The sequence below is a fragment of the Rutilus rutilus genome (assembly GCF_951802725.1).
Source record: "Rutilus rutilus genome assembly, chromosome: 21".
NCBI classification, from domain to species: Eukaryota; Metazoa; Chordata; class Actinopteri; order Cypriniformes; family Leuciscidae; genus Rutilus; species Rutilus rutilus.
Window position 1 is genome coordinate 15,578,750 of NC_140226.1, and position 22,523 is coordinate 15,601,272.

Below are 22,523 nucleotides of genomic sequence, written 5' to 3' on the forward strand. Positions count from 1 at the left end.
AAAACATTAAACGAGAAAAATCTAAACAAGAATGATCCGAAACAACCTACGACCAGAGAGCTGAATCACCTAGTGAGAGAATAATTAGAAGCCAAATCTCTCCTCTATATTAAATCAGGGGCCTGCATTAATTCTAATCAGCGCGTGTAGCCAGGCTTGACTGCGGGCCCCGAGGGGGAAGGAAAACGGCACCCTATCCTCCGTACCAGGGCCTGGCAGAGAGTGCATCTGGCTCGGACCCTGCTCTTCAGGGTTCAGCGCTTCCCTCTAGCGACTGCCATCAGCGCTCAGACTCACACACACACAGGTGAGAGACTGCAACCTTTCCCTGCACCAGCTGTTTAACTGTCCCTGACGGAGCTGTTCAAATGGCCTTTATACACAGGGGTGGAAATGGCACAAGAATTATTGCCTGGCATTTGCAGCTATGATCCTACGAACAGCGAGCTAGATTGTTTAGGGTGTTTTTAATTTCAGTGTTTGAAAGTTTGATCAATGCATCAACAATGAGATTGGATGTTGGTTATTGACTTCAATGCTGTCATACTGGTTTGAGTAATGTGTTGTTTGGATGACATTTAATAAAATATGATTGCTTATTATACTACATGTAATTTGAGATTACATGAACACAGAAACACGGCATAAAAGAGTAAAAATCGCTAAAAATCATGGAGCCAGAGACAAAAAAAATATTGCACTATATACCCATACAACACAGTGGCTCCTGAAACAGTGTACAGTAGGTTAAGATTGTTCAGGGCTTATTATCAGGATCTCTTTGTAGTTATAGTAAATTATGCAGGTCATAGAATTAGCACATATTTAGTGCACTTTCAAAGGCAAAAGCACAACATGAGATGCCCATTCATATCTAGGAAAATTTATTTACAACAGGACCACATCATTCCTTTCTTAAAATTAGGATATTCAAGAATATTCGCCAGACCTGGACATACTCAAGGGGACCCAGACTTTCCAGTCTACACTTTCCTATCAAATTAAGCCCAAAAGAAATCAAATAAAATGTCCACACAGCAGATATTCCTGGATATAACCCGTCACCAGCAAGACAAAGAGTTTTACCTTTGATTTGACAGCCCAGTACTCCTCTGTCCCATACTGTACATCTCTGAGAGTGGTGAGGTAGTCATAACTGATGACAGCTGTCTGAAAACATTCATTCCAGAGACAAAGAAGAAAACTGTGAATAAAAACTGCACACTAGACAGAAAAATTCATTAAAAATACACTATTTTTAGTAATTCACTTACTGTGACTCAAACGCAAAAACTAAATGTATTTAATATAAAATAAATATTTAACATGAGAGTAATATTTAGCCTGTTAACTGTCAGGCCCAGTTTACACCAGGCATTTAGATGCATATCAGCAGTTTCACGGTAGCTTGGCATGCTTTTTCCCCATCACATATTTTAGTAATCACCATAAATTAGGTATCACATTCATCATGTGAAACCATTTCGAAATTGAACATTGCGTTATCATGGAAACGGTACTTTAAAACCTATTAACAGGCTCAATTTTTTTTTATATCAAATTGGAACACAATATGGTTAAACGTATGACTTTGATTTTCAAGCAATTATTTTGTAAAATACTCTTTTTTTTTTTGTGAATACATTTGACTTACAGTAAACAAACTTTATCACTTTTTTAATACTTTCATTTTTGAAGCGGCTTTAACATTGACGTCTTCTTTGAAAAGAGACAATCCTTAAGTTTGAAGTATTCCGAATTGTTAAAAGTTTAATGAATTAAAAGTGTGAAAAATATGTATTCATGTTTACCGTTGCAGCTGCCCTCCCAAATCTGACAATGCTGAGATCATTGAAGTCCACATTTTTGCTGTACAGGTAAAATCCTGATGATGCGATCACTGCAGTGGCAACAGACGATACCTTCAGTAGCCGAACAGCCATGTGAGGAACTGCAAAAAGACAGAGAAACATTATCCATCACCATTAATCTCACACAAATCAGTATTAGATTCTGATTAGAACAACTGAATAACTGATATTTAATTTCTCATACTGTCTCATATGTGTGTCTTCCCAAACAGAGTTTGTAAATAACAAACATATCATTAATGAGATACTAGTATAATTATAGAAATAACACATACTAATAAACATTTTTTGATTATTTACTTTGATGAAATTTGCTTCCGATAAACTTTGGAGGCGTGGCAGTTAAGTTGTGACGTCATTGGTTTCTTCAAGATCAACTTGGGCTCATCATGATGCTTTTTTGGGAAATGCAGCCCTGGTTTACACAACTGAAACCAAATTGCGTTATCAAATTTATAAATGAGTTAAACGAAACACCACAGCAGCACAGTTTAAGCAAAGCGTATCGAAACACAAGTAAACCTCTTTCATTCATAATATCAGTCGATGTATTGAAAGAAGAGGTCAGCTGATCACAAATATTGCTTGTTATGCAAGCCCTTGCGTAACACATGGAGAGAATATAACTAAATAACCGACACCGTTTTATCGCATGGTGTCAGAGTTAATAACTGTGATTATGTCTTTTTTAGAGAATCATAATACAGCAGATTGATTTACCTTCATTGACTCACGCTGTCATCCACTAACCGGTGTCGCTCTCTGACCTTTCAACTCTGGCGTCTCCGTTGACGTGCGTGGCGCAAAGCATTATGGTCATTGTAGTCTAAAAATATAAGCAGTCATTGGTGAATCGAAACGAAAAAATAACCCCATCTTTACCATTTGACAATTAAATAAACGTTCAATTAGATATTAAATATTATAAGCTATTGATCCATTTTAATGCATGTCTCCGGAAAATCTGAGAAGCCAAAACAGTTCTGATTTCAACAGTTCTACACTAATACATTATCATGGTTGAACCTTAATTTTAACATTTTCAGATAAGTGCCATAACATTAAATTATGGTTTGTAAGTAGATGCAAGTACAAAATGTAATAACCATAACCCATTTTTTTCTATTAAGCGATATGATTGAGCAGATGTCCACAGCAATAAAAATCATTCCAACCACATTCTTTTTACAGAGAGAACCTCAGTCAAAAGATCTATTTTAAAATGTATTCCATTAACACATTATCCTCTTTTTCTTTGAGGTGAAGAGGACAAGGTAGTGATGGAGCGTGACCAGATTTAACATGACATGAGCTCGGACAGATAATGTGACCGGAACATTGGCAGAGTCATCTTAGATGCAGCCTTGATTAACCTCTAAATAAATTATCCACACTGATGAAATGTTTCATGCATCTGCATACCTCAAGTTATACATAAAACTCTCAAGTTATTACTCAACTGCTACATGTAAAAGTAATAAGGAATTAAGTCAGTTTTGCTCAAGCATCTCTAATTACAATATATTTTTAAGTTATATACATACTAAAATGAAACACACACACACACACACACACATATATATATATATATAAATAACATACACAGGTACATTATATAAACAAAAATGTTAATGTTAGATGTGATCGATTTGACAGCACTAATACATATATAAGTATATGCACACACATACATAATATAAATACAGTATATACACTACCGTTCAAAAGTTTGGGGTCAGTAAGATTTTGTAATGTTTTTAAAAGAAGTATCTTCTGCTCACCAAGGCTGCATTTATTTGATAAAAAAAAAACTAATATTGTGAAATATTATGACAATTTAAAATGACTTTTCTATTTTTATATATTTTAAACTGTAATTTATTCATGTGATCAAAGCTGAATTGTATTACTCCAGTCTTCAGTGTCACATGATCCTTCAGAAATGATGATTTGATGCTCAAGATACATTCATTATTATTATCAATGTTGAAAACAGTTGTGTACAATTTTTTTTCAAAATTCTTTGATGAATAGAAAGTTCAAAAGAACAGCATTTATTTAAAATAGAATGTTCTAACATTATAAATGTCTTTACTGTAACTTTTGATCAGTTTAACTCATCCTTGATGAATAAAAGTATTGATTTATTTTATTTCTTTCCCCCAAAAATAAAATAAAAATTCTTACTGACCCCAAACTTTTGAACAGTAATGTTTAATGTTACAAAAGCTTCAGAATTCAGATAAATGCTGTTCTTTTGAACTTTCTATTCATCATAGCATCATGAAATAAAACTGTTTTCAACATTGATAATAATCATAAATGTTTCTTGAGCATCAAATCAGCATATTAGAATGATTTCTGAAGGATCATGTGACACTGAAGACTGGAGTAATGATGCTGAAAATTCAGCTTTGATCACAGGAATAAATTACACTTTACTGTATATTCACATGGAAAACAGCTGTTTTAAATTGGAATAATATTTCACAATATTACTGTTTTTTATTTAATATTACTGTTTGTATTTTTAATGAAATAAATGCAGCCTTGGTGAGCAGAAGATACTTCTTATTAAAAATATTAAAAATCTTACTGACCTAAACACAAATATTTATGCAAGATACGATTAATTGATTTGATAGTACTAATATATCTAAAACTAATTTTGGAGAATTTGATTTTGATTTTTTGTAAAAGGCAAAATGCTCAAATCTATTCAGAATTATAATGGATAAAATAATACTAAATAGTACACTGACAAAGAAAATAATGATAATAATAATAATTTGTAGCCAACACAACAAAATAATTCAAAATATCCCAATTTATTTGACTCACATTTCTTTAAATTTCATTGAAAAAAAAAAAAACACACTAGACAAGCAGTCAATACAACAATAATCAAAACTCATTAAAGTTTGGCTTCATGAAAACAAGTATGCCAAGTACATCCACAATAAATAAGAGTTTTCTGTTACTGAAGACACAACAACTTCTCTTCAGACGTCCTCTGCTTCTTTGTTTGATTTTTTTCCAGAAAATGGCTTTCTGTTTTTTTGCACCAGGAGCTACAATAAAAGAAAATAGAAAATTACATTTTGATGCAGATGTTCAAACTACAACATTTACCAGAGACATCTAGGGCCAGTCCCAACTAGACGCTCACCTTTGCACCTTCGATGAAATGAGGATCCTTTTGTAATGCATTCTGCAGCCCTTCCTCTGAAGTGAACCCTATCCAGCAAAACCCCCGATGAAAACCTGTCTCCTTATCCTGCAAAACAATAAAAAAAAAAAACTCATCTCAGCATGACGGGCATATTAAACAAAAATATTAAAGAAAAATATGAAACACTACATTTTATTTGTATTCTTACAAATGGCAAGAGACACTTCTTCACTTGGCCAAACTGCGCAAAGTATTCTCTAATCTCCTCTGAAACAGAACACAGAACAATAACATACATTAGACAAGTATCTGCTACACATATAAAGCATCACTGTATAGCCTACTACTATTAGAGATACTTATGATGCGTTGTGGATGACAAGCTCATTTTATGCATTCATACGCGCATTATTTACCAATTTGATGTAAAATCATTGATCATATGGCATCCTTTACTCACTCGTTGCGATGGTCCATGGCACTTTTGACACAAATACTTCAAAAACCTTCTTCCCAGTTGCTGTCGCTGCCATGTTTCGTCCTTGCCGAATGGAGCTTACGGTGACCCTGACCACGTGACCAGAAGAAAAAATATTTATTACTTTAAACTATACAATTTTGAAACGTAAGATATCGCTTTCCGATACCTTTTATGTTAGTGATTGTTATTTTATTCACATTGTGTAATAAAAAAATACAAATCAAATCGAAGCTTTGTATCTTTGGCGTAAGAAATAGAAAGGTCACATGATGACGACAAAGATGGCAGCCTCCATAATGGAGCATGGAGAAGATGCTTTTAGAAAACTGTTCAAGTTTTACAAGAGGAGAAATCCTCCTCCAGACTTCAGTGAGGTCATTAATTTCTCCAAACCTTGTAATGACAAGGTGAGCCATTCAGACTTGAGAAATAGTGCGTTTTCATTAACATTATGACGCTATGAGTCTTTCCTAAACAGTTTATTAATATTATTATTATTCTAAATCAGTTTTTATTTATATATTTATTAACTAATCTGACTATTAAAAAATGTTTATTAAACCGAACCTTGTAATGACAATGACAAGATGTGTCATTCAGACTTGAGGAACATTGCCGTATTTGTGTTTATGATAAAACAACTTTCCTAAACCGTGCATATTAATATTATTAGTATTACTATTAACCCGTTATACGAACATTTGTTTGATTTATGGTTTATTTAAAAAATAATTTGGCTATGAACTATGTTTATTAAACTGCAACTACTATTATTAACAAGTGTAATACTACATGCTTACAGAACATGCACAACTTTTTTGTCATAGTAATTTGCTATGCCTTTGTACTTTATTCAGTTTTGTACTTTATTTCTAGGTTTTTAACTGTGAACTTAACTCCACTCCTATAAGTGAGGAAGATGTTTCTAAAGCTGGTCTTCGGCCGGTAACAGACTGGAAAGCTTTTGGTTTGCATGGATATCCAGGTATGGTTTAGATAGGTTGGTGGCAGTTTTAAATAATAAACATACTGTATGTTCTCCAGAATCTAAAGGATTTTATGGGTTTGATATAGTGACAGAAGCCTATCATTAAATTAATTTTATGTAAGACACGATTGTCAAAATCTCCTGCATTGCATAATCCCATTAATTTATTATTATCGCCACTTTGACGCCATATATTCAAATAGGCCACTTTGAATATGGTAGCCTATTAATAACCAAAGTGAACCAAAGACAGTCTCAAAAACACGGTTCAAAATCGCTGGTGTTTCTGACGTCACAAACTACCTTGTAACCAATCGCGTCAACCTGTGATGGTCAATGAATGGATCTCTGAGCTGGTGCGAATGATTGGAGGCGGGGATAATTTGCATATTCATAGAACTGTGTACACTAAATGAGGCAAGGGTGTAGAGTTACATTAAACCTATTTTAAAGCATGAAGACATTTTTTTTCATGGGTAAAAACTTTTAAATATGTAATTTTGATGATCAAAGATGAGTTTTAAGGGATACAATAATTGATTACTGGGGGACTTTAAATCTTGCTCTTTAGCATGCTGTTATGGAAAACGTCTATGTCTTCCTGTTTACTTTTAAGGAGATTAAATTAACTATATCGTCACTGTTGGAACGTAGGGTTTATCTTCATATCCAACCCATTCCTGCCGGGTTCTCAGCAGTACTGGGTAAAGCAGTGTCTGAAGATCTATCCACAGAAGCCCAACGTGTGTAACCTGGATATGCATATGTCATCTGTGGAGACTGAAAACATCTGGGAAAGAAGCATAGATGTTATTCGGTAAGTCAAAGATCATGACATGCATTGGCAGCTTAGTAGAATCTTATTTTATAGTATATTATTTTAGTGCATTTAGATATTTTTGGAATAAAACAAATGCTATATTTGTATATTTTGAAGGATCCGTGGCAATTATTTGAGTATAGATACAATATAGCTGTCTTGGCTAACTCCACCTTCGGATACTGAGTATATAGCATCCTCATAGATGCTTTCCTTGTGGCTAGGTCTGTTCTGGTAATTTAACTGTGACCTAGATGGTAGATTTGAGGTATTGCAGTTTGTTAGGCCCCCTTTATCACACAATATTTGTGTGAATGGTTTGTGCTACTGCACCACACCTAATCTATCTCACGCTCTTCCTTATCTAAACGGGTCTGTGTATTATTGCAGGAGGAAAGGCTGTGGGAAAAGAGAGGCCAAAACTCTGCTAGAAAAACTGCGCTGGGTGACTCTGGGTTACCACTATGATTGGAACTCCAAGGTACTACGGGTCACTCTCCAATGTACTTTATGTGTGCTTTAGCAGTGTGTCTAACACAAAATGTTATTATAATGCTGGAGCCAATACCCTTGTGGACAGCGCTCCAACATTTATTGCAGTCGCGCTTCAGGTGACCCGAGTTCGAGTCCTGAATTGTGGTCCCTTCCCGATCCCGCCCCATTCTCTTCTGCTTCCTGTCTACTCTATACCAGTGTATTTCAAATGGCGGACTGTGGGACATAATTGCGCCATTTTACCGTTTCTACAGATTAAAGTGAGCAACGCGTGAAAACAACGGAGCAGTTCACACCACAAGAACTCTATGTTTATGGTAATGATCTTTCGGAGCTATATCTATAATATTTTAATCTAGAGCCAAAAGTGCTTAATTCAAGCCCTTTCCGCTCTGTGAGCGTTGCTTCTCTCTCTCCCTCGCTAAAAACGTATAACGCCACATTAAAGGGATTGATAGTTCACCCAAAAATGAAAATTAGCCCATAATTTACTCACCCTCAAGTCATCCTAGGTGTATATGACATTCTTCTTTCAGACAAATCAATCGGAGTTATATTAAAAAATGTCATGGCTCTTCCAAGCTTTATAATGGCAGTGAATGGCCGTTTTTGTTTTGAAGTCCATATTCCATAAAAGTGCATCTATCCATCATAAAAGTGCTCCACGTGTCTCCAGGGGTTAATAAAGGCCTTCTGAAGCGAAGCGATGCGTTCGTGTAAGAAAAATATCCATTTTTAAAACTTCCAGCCAAACGAACATACAGATTTCACTAAAAGCGCAACTTGTGCAAGTAATGCGACGTACTGCTGATATTTACGCTATGCCATGACGCACTACGCTACTTCTGACGTCATAAGTTGTGCTTTAGGCATAAGTGGAATCCGTATGTTCGTTTGGCCGGAAGCTAGTTATTTTACTTTATAAAGTTTTAAATATGGATATTTTTCTTATACAAACGCATCGCTTCGCTTCAGAAGTCCTTTATAAACCCCCTGGCGCCGTGTGGAGCACTTTTATGATGGATAGATGCACTTTTACGGACTTCAAAAACTGAACAGAAACAGCTATTCGCTGCCATTTTAAAGATTGGAAGAGCCAGGACATTTTTTTTTTTATATATAACTCCGACTGTATTCGTCTGAAAGTAGAATGTCATATACACCTAGGATGACTTGAGGGTGAGTAAATCATGGGCTAATTTTCATTTTTGGGTAAACTATCCCTTTAAGAGCTGTAGACGTTGCGGTTATTTTAATAACAGTAGCAGAAACATGGTGAGCAGCAAAATAGATACTGTCGCTAAAACACTGCAGAAAACAAGAATGCAGCTAATATAATTATTTTGATATGTCCTACAGATGACTCTGACCATTTAACTAAACCAGGTTTGAGACAAGTTAAAGCTACAATATGTAAGGTTTTTGTAACAAAATATCCAAAAATCACTTGCACAGTGTGATGTATTTCCTGCAGTTGTGTACTTAAAATATCCCAAAAGTTCCCAAAGATTTTTCATTTCAGAGAAATTCAAATTTTAAATAATGGCTCGTCCCTGTCGCCCTGTCCCACTTGTCGCCTGTCGATGACATAATATCCCTGGTTTCCGCTCGTACTGCCATAGTAACCATGGCGACAGACGTGGACAACTGTGTTACGTCTAGCGGCACGCTCACGCTGTTGTTGTTTCGTTCAAACATTATGGACCATGGCAAGCAGACTTTGGGACAAAAGGTGAATTAAAACGAGGGTCAATATCAGCGTGGCGTTTTCGAGATGCCGAGAGCTCCACGTCCGTGACAAACTTCGACTTGACAGAGACGTGCAAATGTACATAAAACTAATCAATGTTATATAGCTCAACATGATGAAATGTTAGAATATGATCAGTATGTTATTCTAATGTTGATCTAGCTTACTGCAAGTCTCATATAGACAAACTAACACACAGAATAACATTATAACTTTCAACACACTCAAATGCAGTTCAGTGTGATAGTGTAGACCAAGTGAAACAGCGCTGCGTTGCCTCACAAGTTTCATTCGTCTAATAAACTGACCTGTGTGAGTATTAATTCAGCACTTGCGGGTAAGTTAGTTCGGTAGAATGAAATGTCCTTATTCCTTTATATCCACAGGACTCGCGTGTTTAATTTAATTTGTTTACTCTACCCTTCAAAAGTTTGAGGTCAGTATGATTATTTATTTATTTTTGGTGAAAGAAATTAATACTTTAATTCAGCAGCAATAGGATGCAATAAATTGATCAAAAGTGACAGTAATGACTTTTACATCGTTACTAAAATTCTAATAAATGCTGTTCTTTTAAACTTTCTATGCATCAAAGAAAAAAATTTATAAAGTGTATAGTTTTCACAAAAACATTAAGCAGCACAACTGTTTTCAATATAGATAAAAAAACAAAAAAAACAAAAATGTTTCTTGAGCGGCAAATCAGCATATGAGAATGATTTCTGAAGGATCATATGACTCTGAAGACTGGAGTAATGATGATGAAAATTCAGCTTTGTGTGGCATTGTTTTTCCTGGAGGGAGAGGAAGGTAGAAAACATCGCCAAGGATCTTATTAGCATTATTTGCTCCTTTCAGGACATTTCATCTCTAATTGTACAGGCCTGATGTCTGCCTGTCTCGTTTATATGCTAATTAGATAAGTGTTTAGTCTTCTGTCCTATTAAATCAGTCAGGAGGTGCACACCGGATTCATTAGCTCTGATGTTAGTTTGACACCGCCAAACGTCTGACGGCAATCAGTGAATTTTAAGCAGAGGCTCTTTCCACCCCCTTTAAGTAGAACTGAAGGCTGAGGCATTCACTCCGCTCGGATCAGAAGTGTAAGCCGCTAATTCAGCTCTTTGGAGAGGCTGTGCTCATATGATTGTCCATTGATTACACTTTCATGTATAACTGCTGACAATGACCCACTGTGAAAGCCACAGAGCAGAAAGAACGCTGCAAATGCTCTTTTATCAGTTATGTCAATCATTATGTTAAAGTCGGCATGAAACAGAAGTTGCGATAGTCTTTTCTTCCTGTAGTGACATGTATATGAGTGAAAAAGCCCTTAGAACAAGACGAAAATTAGGGTGGGACTTGATTTTGTCCATCGGAAATTGATTGGATCGTCTGATAATCGTGATCCCGCCCTCAGACCAGTAAACACGTCATCAGAGAAGAGAAGAGATGTCGCTTTGAATAAAAATAAAGAATTACCTCCTATAATGAGAGGTAGTTTTACTCTGTAATACTATGATGAGGCATGTAAGGTGCCTTACTATTCTGATATACTTTTATTCCGCAGACATACTCCCCAGATCACTACACTCCCTTCCCCAAGGAACTTCACTCACTTTCTCACAGAGTGGCGGCAGCCTGTGGCTTTCCTGGTTTTAATGCGGAGGCAGGCATTCTCAACTACTATCGATCTGATTCGTCGCTTGGAATCCATGTCGACGAATCAGAGCTCGACCATACCCGACCTTTGTTGTCTTTCAGGTGAGGAATTTTATTAACTACATATACTGATTAATGCTGCCCTCAGCATTCCAAGAAAATATGGTCAATATTACATGATGGTGTTGTTCATGTGCGTTCATCTATTAAAGACGATCATTCCGATTTTGATTGGAGATACAGATGTTGTCAGTAGCTATGTTTTCATCCAAAGTTGTAAATGTAATAAATTATGCGCAAAATGGGAATAGCCTATCCTATCGCATAAAACATTTGCAAATAAAGCACCGTTTTCATCCAGTAAGTCGTTGAGAACAAGAGATATCACTTAGAAAAGTAAGAGAAGCCACTGTATATAATCATTTTTGTATATAATGAATTACTTGCATCTCAGAGCACGCAGACGAAACATAATAAACGTGTTATCTTGCTTTCGGAAGGCAGATGCTGCTGTTTGGGAACGCAGTTATGTAAGTCCTGGGAGGGAACTATACCGAACCACTTTGAAGACAGACTTTGCTCAGGCGTTTCAGAATAGAGTGGTGCATGTATGACGTTGCAAATAGCAACTAGATTCTATTTACACTAAGTGAAAATAGCATATTTTCTTAGCGATAGATTCTTTTTACACTAAGTACAAATATTTATAGTGTATTTATAGTGTGTTTATATTTATATTTACACTGTTTAAAAAGCAATAGATTCTATTTACACTAAGTGAAAATAACAGCATTTTCTTAGCGAATGCTAATTACATTAAAGGGATTTCACCGCTGGAAAGATGAATGTGTATTTAAATTGGGTCATTTATGTAGTAGAAATGTGAAATTATTTTAGAAGTTGGTGCCTTCTAGACTAAGAAAAGCCAGAAAAAATGTTTTGGGCTCATGTGGATGAAAGACAACAACTCCCAGAATGCACTTTCTTCGCTGCCCTACGAGGCCACTCCCAAGCCACGCGTACCGGTTACAGAGGGCAGTATCGGAAGAAATGATACAACTAGGCTACTAGTTGACTCGAAACTGAAAAGACGCTGTTTTATCGTGAGATCCCACCCCCTATGGGCGGGTTGAAAACATGCGGAACTAGCTCCTACTATTGGCTGTAGTCTCTAGCCTCTGGACAAAAAAGCCTCCAATGAAGCTAAATGACAATTTTTGCGTCATCTGAGGTTTTTTTCCAGACACACAGTACAGAAATCTCTCGTCTCAGGGGAACATCAGAGAGGGAAGCACGGTCCTTCGAAAATACTACCGGGTTTCTACTGATACAAAGCTTAATGCTAATCGGTGAAGTATCCCTTTAATAAAAATAGTGGTAAATTCTATTTATACTTTGTAGCAGTATTTTCTTTGACATAAGTGTAAAAAGTAGTTATTCTATTTATACTTATGAATAGTGGAAGATACTATTTGCACCTCAGTGTTGTTGTATGTTATTATTGCATATCATTTAATCTACAGTGTAAATGATTATATTTATTAAAATTATTAAATGGATACCGCCTTATTGGGACAATAAAGCCCTCCCTAAGCCTACCCCTAACCCTAACCGATTAACACTTTATTATTAAACACACGTTAGACACTTTATTTCCACTTTTTTTAATATTTTCTTTTCGGTCTGATATGTGATGGGAAAAGAGAGTAGAGCCAGTTCGGCAAAAGACGGATTCGAACTTGGGTCGATTTGCGTCAAAACTTTCTGCCACGTGCCTTAACCCTACACCTATTGCTACTTTTGACAATTCAACGTCTTCCTTGTCTAGCCCAACCAGACGTCAGTGGGCGGAGTTAGTGTAAATAGCCTCTGCCAACAGGGCTAATAATTTGTGCTATGCATTGAAGATGAAGATTTGTGCTATCATGTAAAAATAACCACAATTCTTAGCAAATAATCATATTAATGAAAATTGCTTGTAAATAAGACTAAAGAGGTTTGCTCATATCATGTAAACATGCTATTGGTGCACATGTAAGCAATGTCAGTGTCAAATATTACTTTAAAAAAAGAAAGTGCATGTAGCATTTTATCCATACAGCATAAGAAATGCATTCATAAAAACTTTTGTCCTTTGATGTCAGTTTTGGGCAGACTTCCGTTTTCCTGTTGGGCGGGACTAAGAGAGAAGAGCGTCCCACAGCCATGTTCATGCACAGCGGAGACATAATGGTGATGTCAGGACCCAGTCGCCTACTCTATCATGCAGTACCCTGCATTGTCCCCGCTCCTGCTGGAAATGTCCTGCCACCCTGCCTGGGCCAGAGACCAGAGGCAGAGGCGCAGGATGATGACATCATCCAAAGCGTGTCAGAGGAGGATTGGGAGGTTTGCTCCTGGTACCTGCAGACGTCTCGGGTAAATGTGACCGTCCGACAAGTACTCGGTTCCGGTCAGGACTTCCCGAGTGCACAGGCGTCACACTTATCAAGCTGTGAGAAATCAGAGGAAGAAACTCCAAAAAATAAGAAGAGGAAAAGCAAATCAGGCTATGAGCGTGACACTTAACGTGTCTGCTTTGGATGGGATCAATGTTTTATTTATTTAAAATGCACCTGATATTAAAAATTGTACATATGACTGCAAATAAATCCATTATTGTGATCTTTTCCCAGATTATGACTCTTCGTTCCAGAGCAGGTGTTGGAAATACGCAACTGCTTATGTGCCACGTCGAGTCAGGCTGGCTTAAAGCGTAAACTTCATTTTACCCTGTCATGACCAACTTCACACACAATGCTCAGTCTGTAGAACAGCAGTGACATTCAGTCCAGTCTGTTGTGAGTCGTGACAATTTGCCAGGCACAGGTCTGTTGATTTAAGGCTGGTTGCCATGTTTGCTCACCCAGGGCTGTAACACTAAACAGACCTGACCTTCAGAGGAAAACCAGGGAGACGGCGTATAATCTTTTTAATCTGGTCAAGCGGTGTCACGACACGTCAAAGCCAGTGTGAGATTGCCTATGACAAGTTCCCCGAGGGATCCAGGTTGACACTGCCATTGTGACTGAAATCACTGGGGGCCTGTGTTACCATGGCGATAAAACACTTCTGCCTCTCGTGAAACACTATCAAAAGTTCACGTCTGCATGTGAGATTTGTTAGATTAATGTTTCTGGTCTTTTACATGCTGTAAAAACATAAATGTTCGGCAGTGTTTATCGGTCTGTCTTTTGTTGTCATTGTAGTTTTAGAGTTGATGTGAGATGTCACCTGGTTTGCCACATCCAGAGGCTATGGTGGGTTATATGCCTGAAAAACATGGTAATGCCATGGTATTTTAGGCTATATGGTAGCCTACTGAATGATCACAATATTTGTGTACTTATAGTATATTTGGTATGCCAAGGTACCTCAAGGATGAAACTTCAGAATGGTAAGAATAGTATGGTATTACCATGCTACTTATCCAAATAAATGTGATTTTACCACAGTATAAATGCAAAACATTATTAGACCATGGTATTGTGGTATATTGGCTACCATACTGAATGTTTACCATATTGATGTACCATAGTATTTACATGGTACTTCAAAGAATACCATGGTATCATCACAGTCCAAAAAAAAGCATGCCATGGTCCATATCGAAATATTACTGGGTATGGAGTGGACATATCATAATATAACGATATGGTACTTTACTAATATCATGGTAGGCTACTGAAATTATTTCTTTCATTTTGATATGATTCTTCCAAGTATATTGTTTTTTTGTAACAAAGTCATAAAGTTTCACTAATTTTTTTTTTTTTTTTTTTTTTTTTACTTTTATTCAGTAAAGACACACTAAATTGATCAAACTTGAAGATATTTATAATGTTACAAAATATTTGTTTCAGTTAATGCAGTTCTTTTGAACATTCTGTTAATCAAACAATCCAGAAAAATCTATTACGTTTCCACCAAAAAAATAAAAAAATTAAGCAACTCTCAAAATTAATTTCAACACTTGTTAACCAAATCACCATAATTCTGATTCATAATTCATAATTCTGAAGGATCATGTGACACTGGAGACTGGAGCAATGACGATGAAAATTCAGCTTTGCCATCACAGGAAAATATATTAAAATATAAAACGGTTATTTGTAATAATATTTCGCAACATTGCTGTTTTTATTGTATTTTTGATCAGAAACTGGTAAGAGAAGATAGTTTAGGGCTATATCGACTTAAAGGACCATGGTCACTTTGTAAGTAAAAACCCTACAGTTTGTTCAATAATCCCTAAAAGTAGCCTACGTAGTGTTTACAATTCCTGCTGTATTCCCTGCTTGTAGGGCCTACTTTTCAGGGCTTTGTAAAGCGATAAGCGGAATTCCTTTATTATTAATCCAGCTGTCCTTCTGAGACGGCGAAGCTGTTTTGCGAGAACAATGTTGGATTAATTACCTCCTGTTTTTGCTTATTGTATGACCGTGGGAGGTAACATCTAGGAAGACGTAATTGGTTTTCGCAAAAGGCCTTTTCTGCCGGCCCTTTAAGAAAGCCACACAAACACCTCTCCATTAACCAAAGCAATTGTCACATACGCAAAGACATTCCGCTGAGACGGTTCCACCAATTTCGCGATGGTGATTATCCTATTTTTGGGTTCACGCAAGTTACTGTATAATCACATGAAATGAGAATGTATTTCAATTCAATTGTCTGAAACCGAATGATTCCCTTGCTCCCTAAAGAATTATAGCTGCCTGTTCTATAAGTGCCCAAAAAGTGAAATTCTCAAGTTTCCTACAAAAGTCAAAAGGTCATTGAACGTAGCATTATGTAAAATGCTATTAAACACCCACAGCCCCCGGAGAAGCATCAAGTATGTATAAGAGCTATCGTCGAGTGAAGCTGAGGAGGCTTTCCTCTTGTAGCACCTCCACGCACGCCACACCGGTTCTAGGTAGGCTACCACATCCATTTCAAAGCAAGGAGAAAGGCCCTGCCCTCTCAGATAAAATTATACGCTGACAGGATGATGTATGTAGTCATATAATTTTTATTGCTGCCACTTTATCTGCTCTTCCTGCTGGCACCGTGTTTCTGCCCTGTTGCCCTCCCGTTTTCCCGCGTCCCTCCCATTACTCTGTCATTACCAGACACTGGCAGGAACCGGCGGCAGGTGCAGGAGCGCGAGACCCGCTCGGCCCTCTACCGCACTGCCTTAAATCAGCAGAAAGAACGATCACAACTAAATTTACAGCAAAGTCAGTCACACATCCATCACCGAGGGAGATGGAGCATTGCATTAGATTACAATGTAGTCCATTTGCATGAACCCTTTTATCTATCGTGAGAGATTTTCCTGCAGTGTTTATATAACAAGGTGAACTATGACGGAAATATGAAGCTTTAAGTAAATTCTTGCATTCAGTACTGAATAGGCTACACTTGATTGAGTAATGTATATAAATGTTTTAATTTATTAAATATTATTTGAATATAATAAAATGAAGTATAGGCTATTTTTATAATTTTTATAATTTTACATATTAGCCTATATATTTACTGCACAGACATACCTTCAAAAAAACGTACACGGTTGTACCTATACAACCATACTGAAAGCAAGAATTCACTTCAAGTTTCACATTCCAATTATATAAAATAATAGTATTTTATATAATATAATATTGTATAAAATGTTTATATAAATAGTATAAACATTTACAATCATTTCTGTTTTTATTTTGTATTTTTATATTTAGTTTGAATGGCATGTCCCAAATAAAATTTTATAAAATTGTATATAATATTAATAGCCTATATAATGTTTATTTATAAATATAATATTGTATTGTCATTGTACACATATAACTGCACTAACAGTTGTATACAACCATACTAAATGTAAGAATTTACAGCTTCACATTCCTATTATATTGTAATAGTATTTAATATAATTGTCACGTGTAGACTAACATGCACGAAATCCAAGTTCAATAAAGAGTCTTTTTACAAACGATGTGAATACGTATGAGAAATCAGAATATTATCTACACTTAACATAAACAATATGATAAAGAACTGAGGAAACAGAGCTTATACACATGAAAAAACATAATCAGGATGAAACAGCACAGGTGTTTGACTAATTAAATGAGGAAACTAACTAGGAAATCAGGCAAACAGCAACAGATCGAACAGTGTGAAAATGGAACTAACAGGACATAACTGAGCATAATTGTTATAGTAATATTGTATGAATTTATACATATGTGTGTGTGTATATATATATATATACAGAGATGAATCGGTTTGGTACAATTATTATTAGATAAATAAGAAATAAAAAAATAGATTTATTTATTTATATTTATTTATTTCGGTATTTATTTTGGTGGTGGTGGCGGTACCATGGTACAGTAAGTACAGTGATGTTTTCAGAAGCTAATAATTTAGAATAATCAAGAATACTGTGCTACTGCATGGTAAATGTCTAAAGAAACGGCAGTTCGTGGAAGGATATGTTTTGTACCCATATTAGATATACCATAGTATATATATCGAAAATACCATGGTATTACTGTCTGATAGTATCACTGGTACCACCACAGTCCTTTTTGAGGGGGGGCAACACTATCACATTCACGTCTGTGCACTTATAGGTGCTAAATGCGCTTGAGTACAACGACTTATCCTCAAGACAAAGAGAAAATGTGTTTTACCTTCAAAAGCCCTCACTTTGGGAGCTAATTAAAGAACATTAGCTTTGCAAATTGGGGCAAAATTGCGTTTGCTGTGTCATTTTTATAATCACTGCCATTACCAATAATTACTGCAGCAGTGGCATTGAGATGCAGGACAGTGGCTCTGGGAATAGGCCTGTACCCTCATTCCCTTAGCAAAACACTCCCCCTAGTGCCTCCAAACATGATCATTTAACCAAAATCAACACTGTTCCAAAACATTGAGCACAGCGGTCAGGCCAGTACTCCTTTCTTACTTGATTTCATTTTAGGCTTTCATCTGAATTAAGTTGCTGGGCTTTCCAATGACTGCAGTGTGAGTCATCTTGTCTACCTTTACTGACTGATGGAGTGGGGTTTCCACACCATTAGCATGCTTAGCTTTTGCCCTTTCTTTGTGGTTTAAAGAGCACCCAGAGCTCTTGTCAGAACAGCTGCTTAGAGTCCTGTGAGCTGATCAGAGACAACATTTCGCCACCGTGGATAGTCCGGAACGATAGCCCCGGAATACCAAGTGTCTGACAAAATGAAAGTGGGATTTTAGATGTTCCATTCCACAAAGTGAAATGCTGTGCAGCCTATTTATTTATTAGCTATTCATTAGAAGCAGAATTCGATGATGAATGCACAATTCATTCAATCTTAAATGAACAAAATTAAGAGGGTATTGAAATTGAAATGCTTCTGTCGTCAATTTGTGTGATGATGTTCCATAGTTTTATGGGAGCAAATGTGTGCTGATTTTCCAAGTATGCATCTTTGTGACAAGTAGTCATTCACTGTATATTAAGAGTGAAAATCATTTAGTATTTACAATGCAGCATTGGCATATTCTAATTACTTTTAGACAACTGTGTTAGATCTTTATTATGTATGTGTACATTTGTGGGTTAGGGATAGGATTATGACTGTATATATATACACACACTTTTTTGAAATAATGATATATTAAACATATAATATTTTAATATATAGGTTTATATTATAAACCTATATATTAAATATATATATATATATATATAGAGAGAGAGAGAGAGAGAGAGAAAATAATATTTAGATATTCAATATATTAAAGGCTCACTGAAGTGCCTTGAAATGTGCAGCATTATTCAATGTGTTGACGTAACTTCCACTGAAACAGGTAGAGAGGGCGGGACATCTTGTACAGCTAATAGCGTTTCGTTTAAATATTACAGCTCGGCCGTTGAGCTTGGTAAAGCTGCAGTTCCCTCCTAATCTCTAATTGTTTATCCTCCTAATCTCCTCCATATCGCTTTAATATATAGCATTCTTTGTAGAATTCAAATAGATCTGATGCGTTTTGTGGTCTGCTTCAACCATAGACTGTAAAAAAAGACCCGCGCATGATCCGCTCTGTGCTATCGTGTCTCTGGACCGAAGCAGACTGTGTGCGCGCTGCGGGGGTTCGCGTGACACTAATGTGAAACCAGACTTCATTCGCCCCAATGGAAAGCATATTTACACTGTCTGAATCATTCCCTATGCCTTATATTGTGCACTACTGCCATTCGCCATGTAGAAAATTGTAAATGTGTGAACAAATGACCAATTTTAGCCGCAGATTCAGCGTCTATTTATAATGTAGGGGGCGGGACGCTTTAGATTCTAGAGAGCATTCTGATTGGACAGAAAATCTGATGAGAAGCTGAAGTGCAGAGTGACGTCATCAAAATCATTGATCCATATTGATCCATAAGTGAGAGACTGTAAGTTTTGAAAGCTTATATGTGAATTCTGTCATTGTTTTGGAGCACAATAGTTTATAGATAACAGTAAGGCTAACATATTCATACTAAAAGCCCCCCCCCCCCCCCCCCCCCAAATATATTTCATGGGGAATTTAAATATATTTTGAAATAAATTAAATATATATTTACAATCTTTACTTCATTTTTAATTATTTAATGTTCATTTTAATTAATACATTGAGAGACCATAATGTATCTTGCTTTTTCGAACCTGTTTCTCTATCTCAACTCTGTTTTTTTTTTTAATGCCTGTCTCTCTTTGTTCAGCTACTATAGTGTATAGCTCTACTTTGTAGTTTAAGCTTTCAGACACTTAATACGCAACCGAGTGTTTGAAATGTCACTGAGTGCTATACTTTCCAACACAATTTAAGCCTTTCAAAGGTCACTCTATTCAATGGCCTGTGCATTCTGTGAATTTGTTTCTTTTCTCTTTTTTTTTTCTTTCTTTCGCTTTGGTTGTGAAGGATAAGACAGATGAGTTGTAGAACGATTTTGTCTCATCACACAAACTCTTCTCCTGTCGTGCCAGAGTGACTCGGTGAGCTCCGCACTTGTGTTCTCTCATGAACGACGCTGATGGCTGTAGCTTGGAGACATGTTTCTCTTTTTTATTTCCTGCCTTCCCATGCAACACAACGATAATGTCAAAGTACAAAGTTGAATATAGCCGAACTTTTGAGCGCTGAGGCAGGAGAGACCATAAATACTGTTTTGTTTGCTAATGCATAAATCTCAGCTCACCTCTAGAGTTTCTTATTGAGTTGATTTGTGGAGCTATCATCTATAAAGATATTGGATAGTCGGCGATGTGGCACAGTGGTTTATCTGTCAAAATATGAGCAGAGGGCGCTGGTTTGCATCTGACCTTTTTCACCTTTCTTGCAACCACTGCAGTCAACAGGTAACTAATTAACATGTTTTAACTGTAGAATTATTACAGTATTTTTCTGTAAAAATTGCAACAAAAAAATGATACTGTACAGTAAGGTCTGCATATAGGTGGAACATGGTTCGTGGAGCATTTTATTAAACACCAACTCAAAAATAACTAAATACTCTGGACTAGAATAACACGAACAGAACAACCAATAATATCCAACGAGAAAAGACAATGAACACCAATCAACGAAATGAATAACAGGTGCACATGATAATCAAATCAACAACAAACCATAGAAACTAACTGAGACAGAGGAAACTGAACTGAAACGTGTCAAACCAACTGAAAACAGAAACAAACACCGAATTAATGTAACATATCAAGGCGGCAATACCTCTTGCCTTATTAACTATTAACATACAAAATTACAAATAGTCCTGGAGGGTGTGAGAGGGCTTAAGTGGGGGATGCAGAGCAGGCATAAGGGATGACCACTGGAGCCAAGGAGGAGCAGACAACATGAAGAGCCATGAGAAGACGACAGCAGCAGAAGCCAGGGAGGAGTTTAGCAGTAGAAGGAGCCAGGGTGGAACTCCCAGCATGAATCCCAGGACGTAAGCCCACAGCGGAGTCGATAGAGGGAAGAGCCATGGAGGCTTGGCAGGCAGAACCAGAGGGACGACTGACTGAGACAAGGCTGATAGCGATGGAGATCTAGACACAGAAGGTTCTGGAGACCAAGGCGGAGCTGAGGGGACAAGCCGCTGCGCCCAAGGACTGAAATTGAGCTGGAGGGAATGTGGGGCCCGATAAAGCCAAAGGGGTGGAGGGACTAGTCACAGATGAAGGGCCGTAAGTCCATGGCGATGGTAGAGTGACGACTGACCGAGATTGAGATGAGGAGCCACGATAGAGCTGAGTGGTCGACGGTCGAGTGAAGGGCTTGGAGGTTCTAGGCGGAGCAAACAGGTCGACAGTTCAGGGTCAAGCTGACGAACAATCAGTCCAAGGTGGATTCACAATGTCCCGAGCAGACAGTGTAGGAAAAGACGAAGGGCTGATAAAAGACAGTGAGGGCAGTGCAGCAGGGGATTAATAAATGGCCCTTCTTGCCAATACAGAACAGGAAGACTGAGGAGCGGCCCTCTTGGCCAACGTCAAACAGACAGACATCTCAGGAATGGCCGACTTGGAACAGGCAGAATTCTCAGGCACGGCTCTCTTGGCCGACTTGGAACAGGCAGAGGAGGTGGGAGCATCAAAAACATACATAACTCGGTGTTGGATTACGAAATTAGGATCGGCGCATGACAGCGAAACAGGCAGGGTGCTAACTCTCCTCCAAATCAATCAGTGGCTCAGAGTTCAGCACACTGACACTCGCCTTTCTTGACGGGATAGGGCTCCACACCATCCTCTCATATTCCACCAGTACTCCCTCGGTGAAGGGTGATGTTGTCGGCTCAAGCACCTGGTCAGACGTGTTAGGCTCGGGCTCCTGGGCGATATATGGCTCAGGCATCGGCTCTGGCATAGCGCCAAGCTCGGGTTCTTTGTCTGCGGTGGGCTCTGGCTTTCTGTCCGTTGGGACAGTGGCAGCGGGTGGAACAAAGTGCGCAGTGTGGACGGTTGTGTTGTGATCCCCCTCCATCTTACCAATGGTAAAGGGGGATCCACAGTGAAACAGGACCCAGGGCACAAACACCTGGAAGTTCCCTTGAGGCCCGTCTCCAGGCACGCACACTCTCGTCTTGGCATTGAGGCTCTCTTCATTGTAGTGTAGATGGACAGGGTCTAAAAATTCCTCTGTGTGTCTCTCGAGGGAGCGACCCCCCTGGGAGAGGAGGAGGATTCAAACTGCCAATAGATCTGTTCTTCTGTCAGCAGTG

The 22,523-nt window shown here is 37.5% G+C and overlaps 3 protein-coding genes across 4 annotated transcripts in view; 1 reads left to right on the forward strand and 2 right to left on the reverse strand.

Moving 5' to 3' along the window:
- The window catches only part of adck1 (aarF domain containing kinase 1), a 119,298-nt gene extending 116,623 nt beyond the window's left edge, over nucleotides 1–2,675 (reverse strand). Inside the window, exons 1-4 of one of the 2 annotated variants that reach the window (XM_084393195.1) lie at nucleotides 2,592–2,675; nucleotides 2,172–2,299; nucleotides 1,812–1,951; nucleotides 1,087–1,170 (exon numbers count right to left, since the gene is read on the reverse strand). In XM_084393195.1, the coding sequence (XP_084249321.1) occupies nucleotides 1,087–1,170; nucleotides 1,812–1,943 (216 nt within the window). In that variant the 5' untranslated portion in view covers nucleotides 1,944–1,951; nucleotides 2,172–2,299; nucleotides 2,592–2,675. The remainder of the gene's footprint in view (nucleotides 1–1,086; nucleotides 1,171–1,811; nucleotides 1,952–2,171; nucleotides 2,300–2,591) is intronic. The other variant, XM_084393196.1, reaches the window with a different exon arrangement.
- A 2,005-nt stretch (nucleotides 2,676–4,680) lies between these two features.
- slirp (SRA stem-loop interacting RNA binding protein) lies at nucleotides 4,681–5,632 on the reverse strand. The gene is made up of 4 exons (XM_084392444.1): nucleotides 5,504–5,632; nucleotides 5,252–5,310; nucleotides 5,041–5,148; nucleotides 4,681–4,942 (listed from the first exon to the last, which is right to left on the reverse strand). Exons 1-4 carry the CDS (start codon nucleotides 5,574–5,576, stop codon nucleotides 4,874–4,876), a joined length of 309 nt encoding a protein of 102 aa, XP_084248570.1. The 5' UTR covers nucleotides 5,577–5,632; the 3' UTR covers nucleotides 4,681–4,873.
- Nucleotides 5,633–5,767: 135 nt separating this feature from the next.
- Nucleotides 5,768–14,686, forward strand: alkbh1 (alkB homolog 1, histone H2A dioxygenase). The gene is made up of 6 exons (XM_084393472.1): nucleotides 5,768–5,931; nucleotides 6,401–6,509; nucleotides 7,167–7,329; nucleotides 7,723–7,813; nucleotides 11,148–11,341; nucleotides 13,384–14,686. The coding sequence occupies exons 1-6, from the start codon at nucleotides 5,791–5,793 to the stop codon at nucleotides 13,805–13,807; spliced, it is 1,122 nt and encodes a 373-aa protein (XP_084249598.1). The 5' UTR covers nucleotides 5,768–5,790; the 3' UTR covers nucleotides 13,808–14,686.
- The last annotated feature ends 7,837 nt before the right edge of the window (nucleotides 14,687–22,523 follow it).

What these genes read in the sequence shown, in the direction of transcription:
- alkbh1 (XM_084393472.1), top strand. Translation starts at nt 5,791, where the DNA reads ATGATGACGACAAAGATGGCAGCCTCCATAATGGAGCATGGAGAAGAT. An exon ending in TGGTTTGCATGGATATCCAG is followed by an intron (nt 6,510 to 7,166) that starts GTATGGTTTAGA and finishes GTTGGAACGTAG; the next exon opens with GGTTTATCTTCATATCCAAC. An exon ending in ACTATGATTGGAACTCCAAG is followed by an intron (nt 7,814 to 11,147) that starts GTACTACGGGTC and finishes TTTATTCCGCAG; the next exon opens with ACATACTCCCCAGATCACTA.
- slirp (XM_084392444.1), bottom strand. Translation starts at nt 5,576, where the DNA reads ATGGCAGCGACAGCAACTGGGAAGAAGGTTTTTGAAGTATTTGTGTCA. An exon ending in AGAAGTGTCTCTTGCCATTT is followed by an intron (nt 5,149 to 5,251) that starts GTAAGAATACAA and finishes ATTGTTTTGCAG; the next exon opens with GATAAGGAGACAGGTTTTCA. An exon ending in ATTTCATCGAAGGTGCAAAG is followed by an intron (nt 4,943 to 5,040) that starts GTGAGCGTCTAG and finishes CTTTTATTGTAG; the next exon opens with CTCCTGGTGCAAAAAAACAG.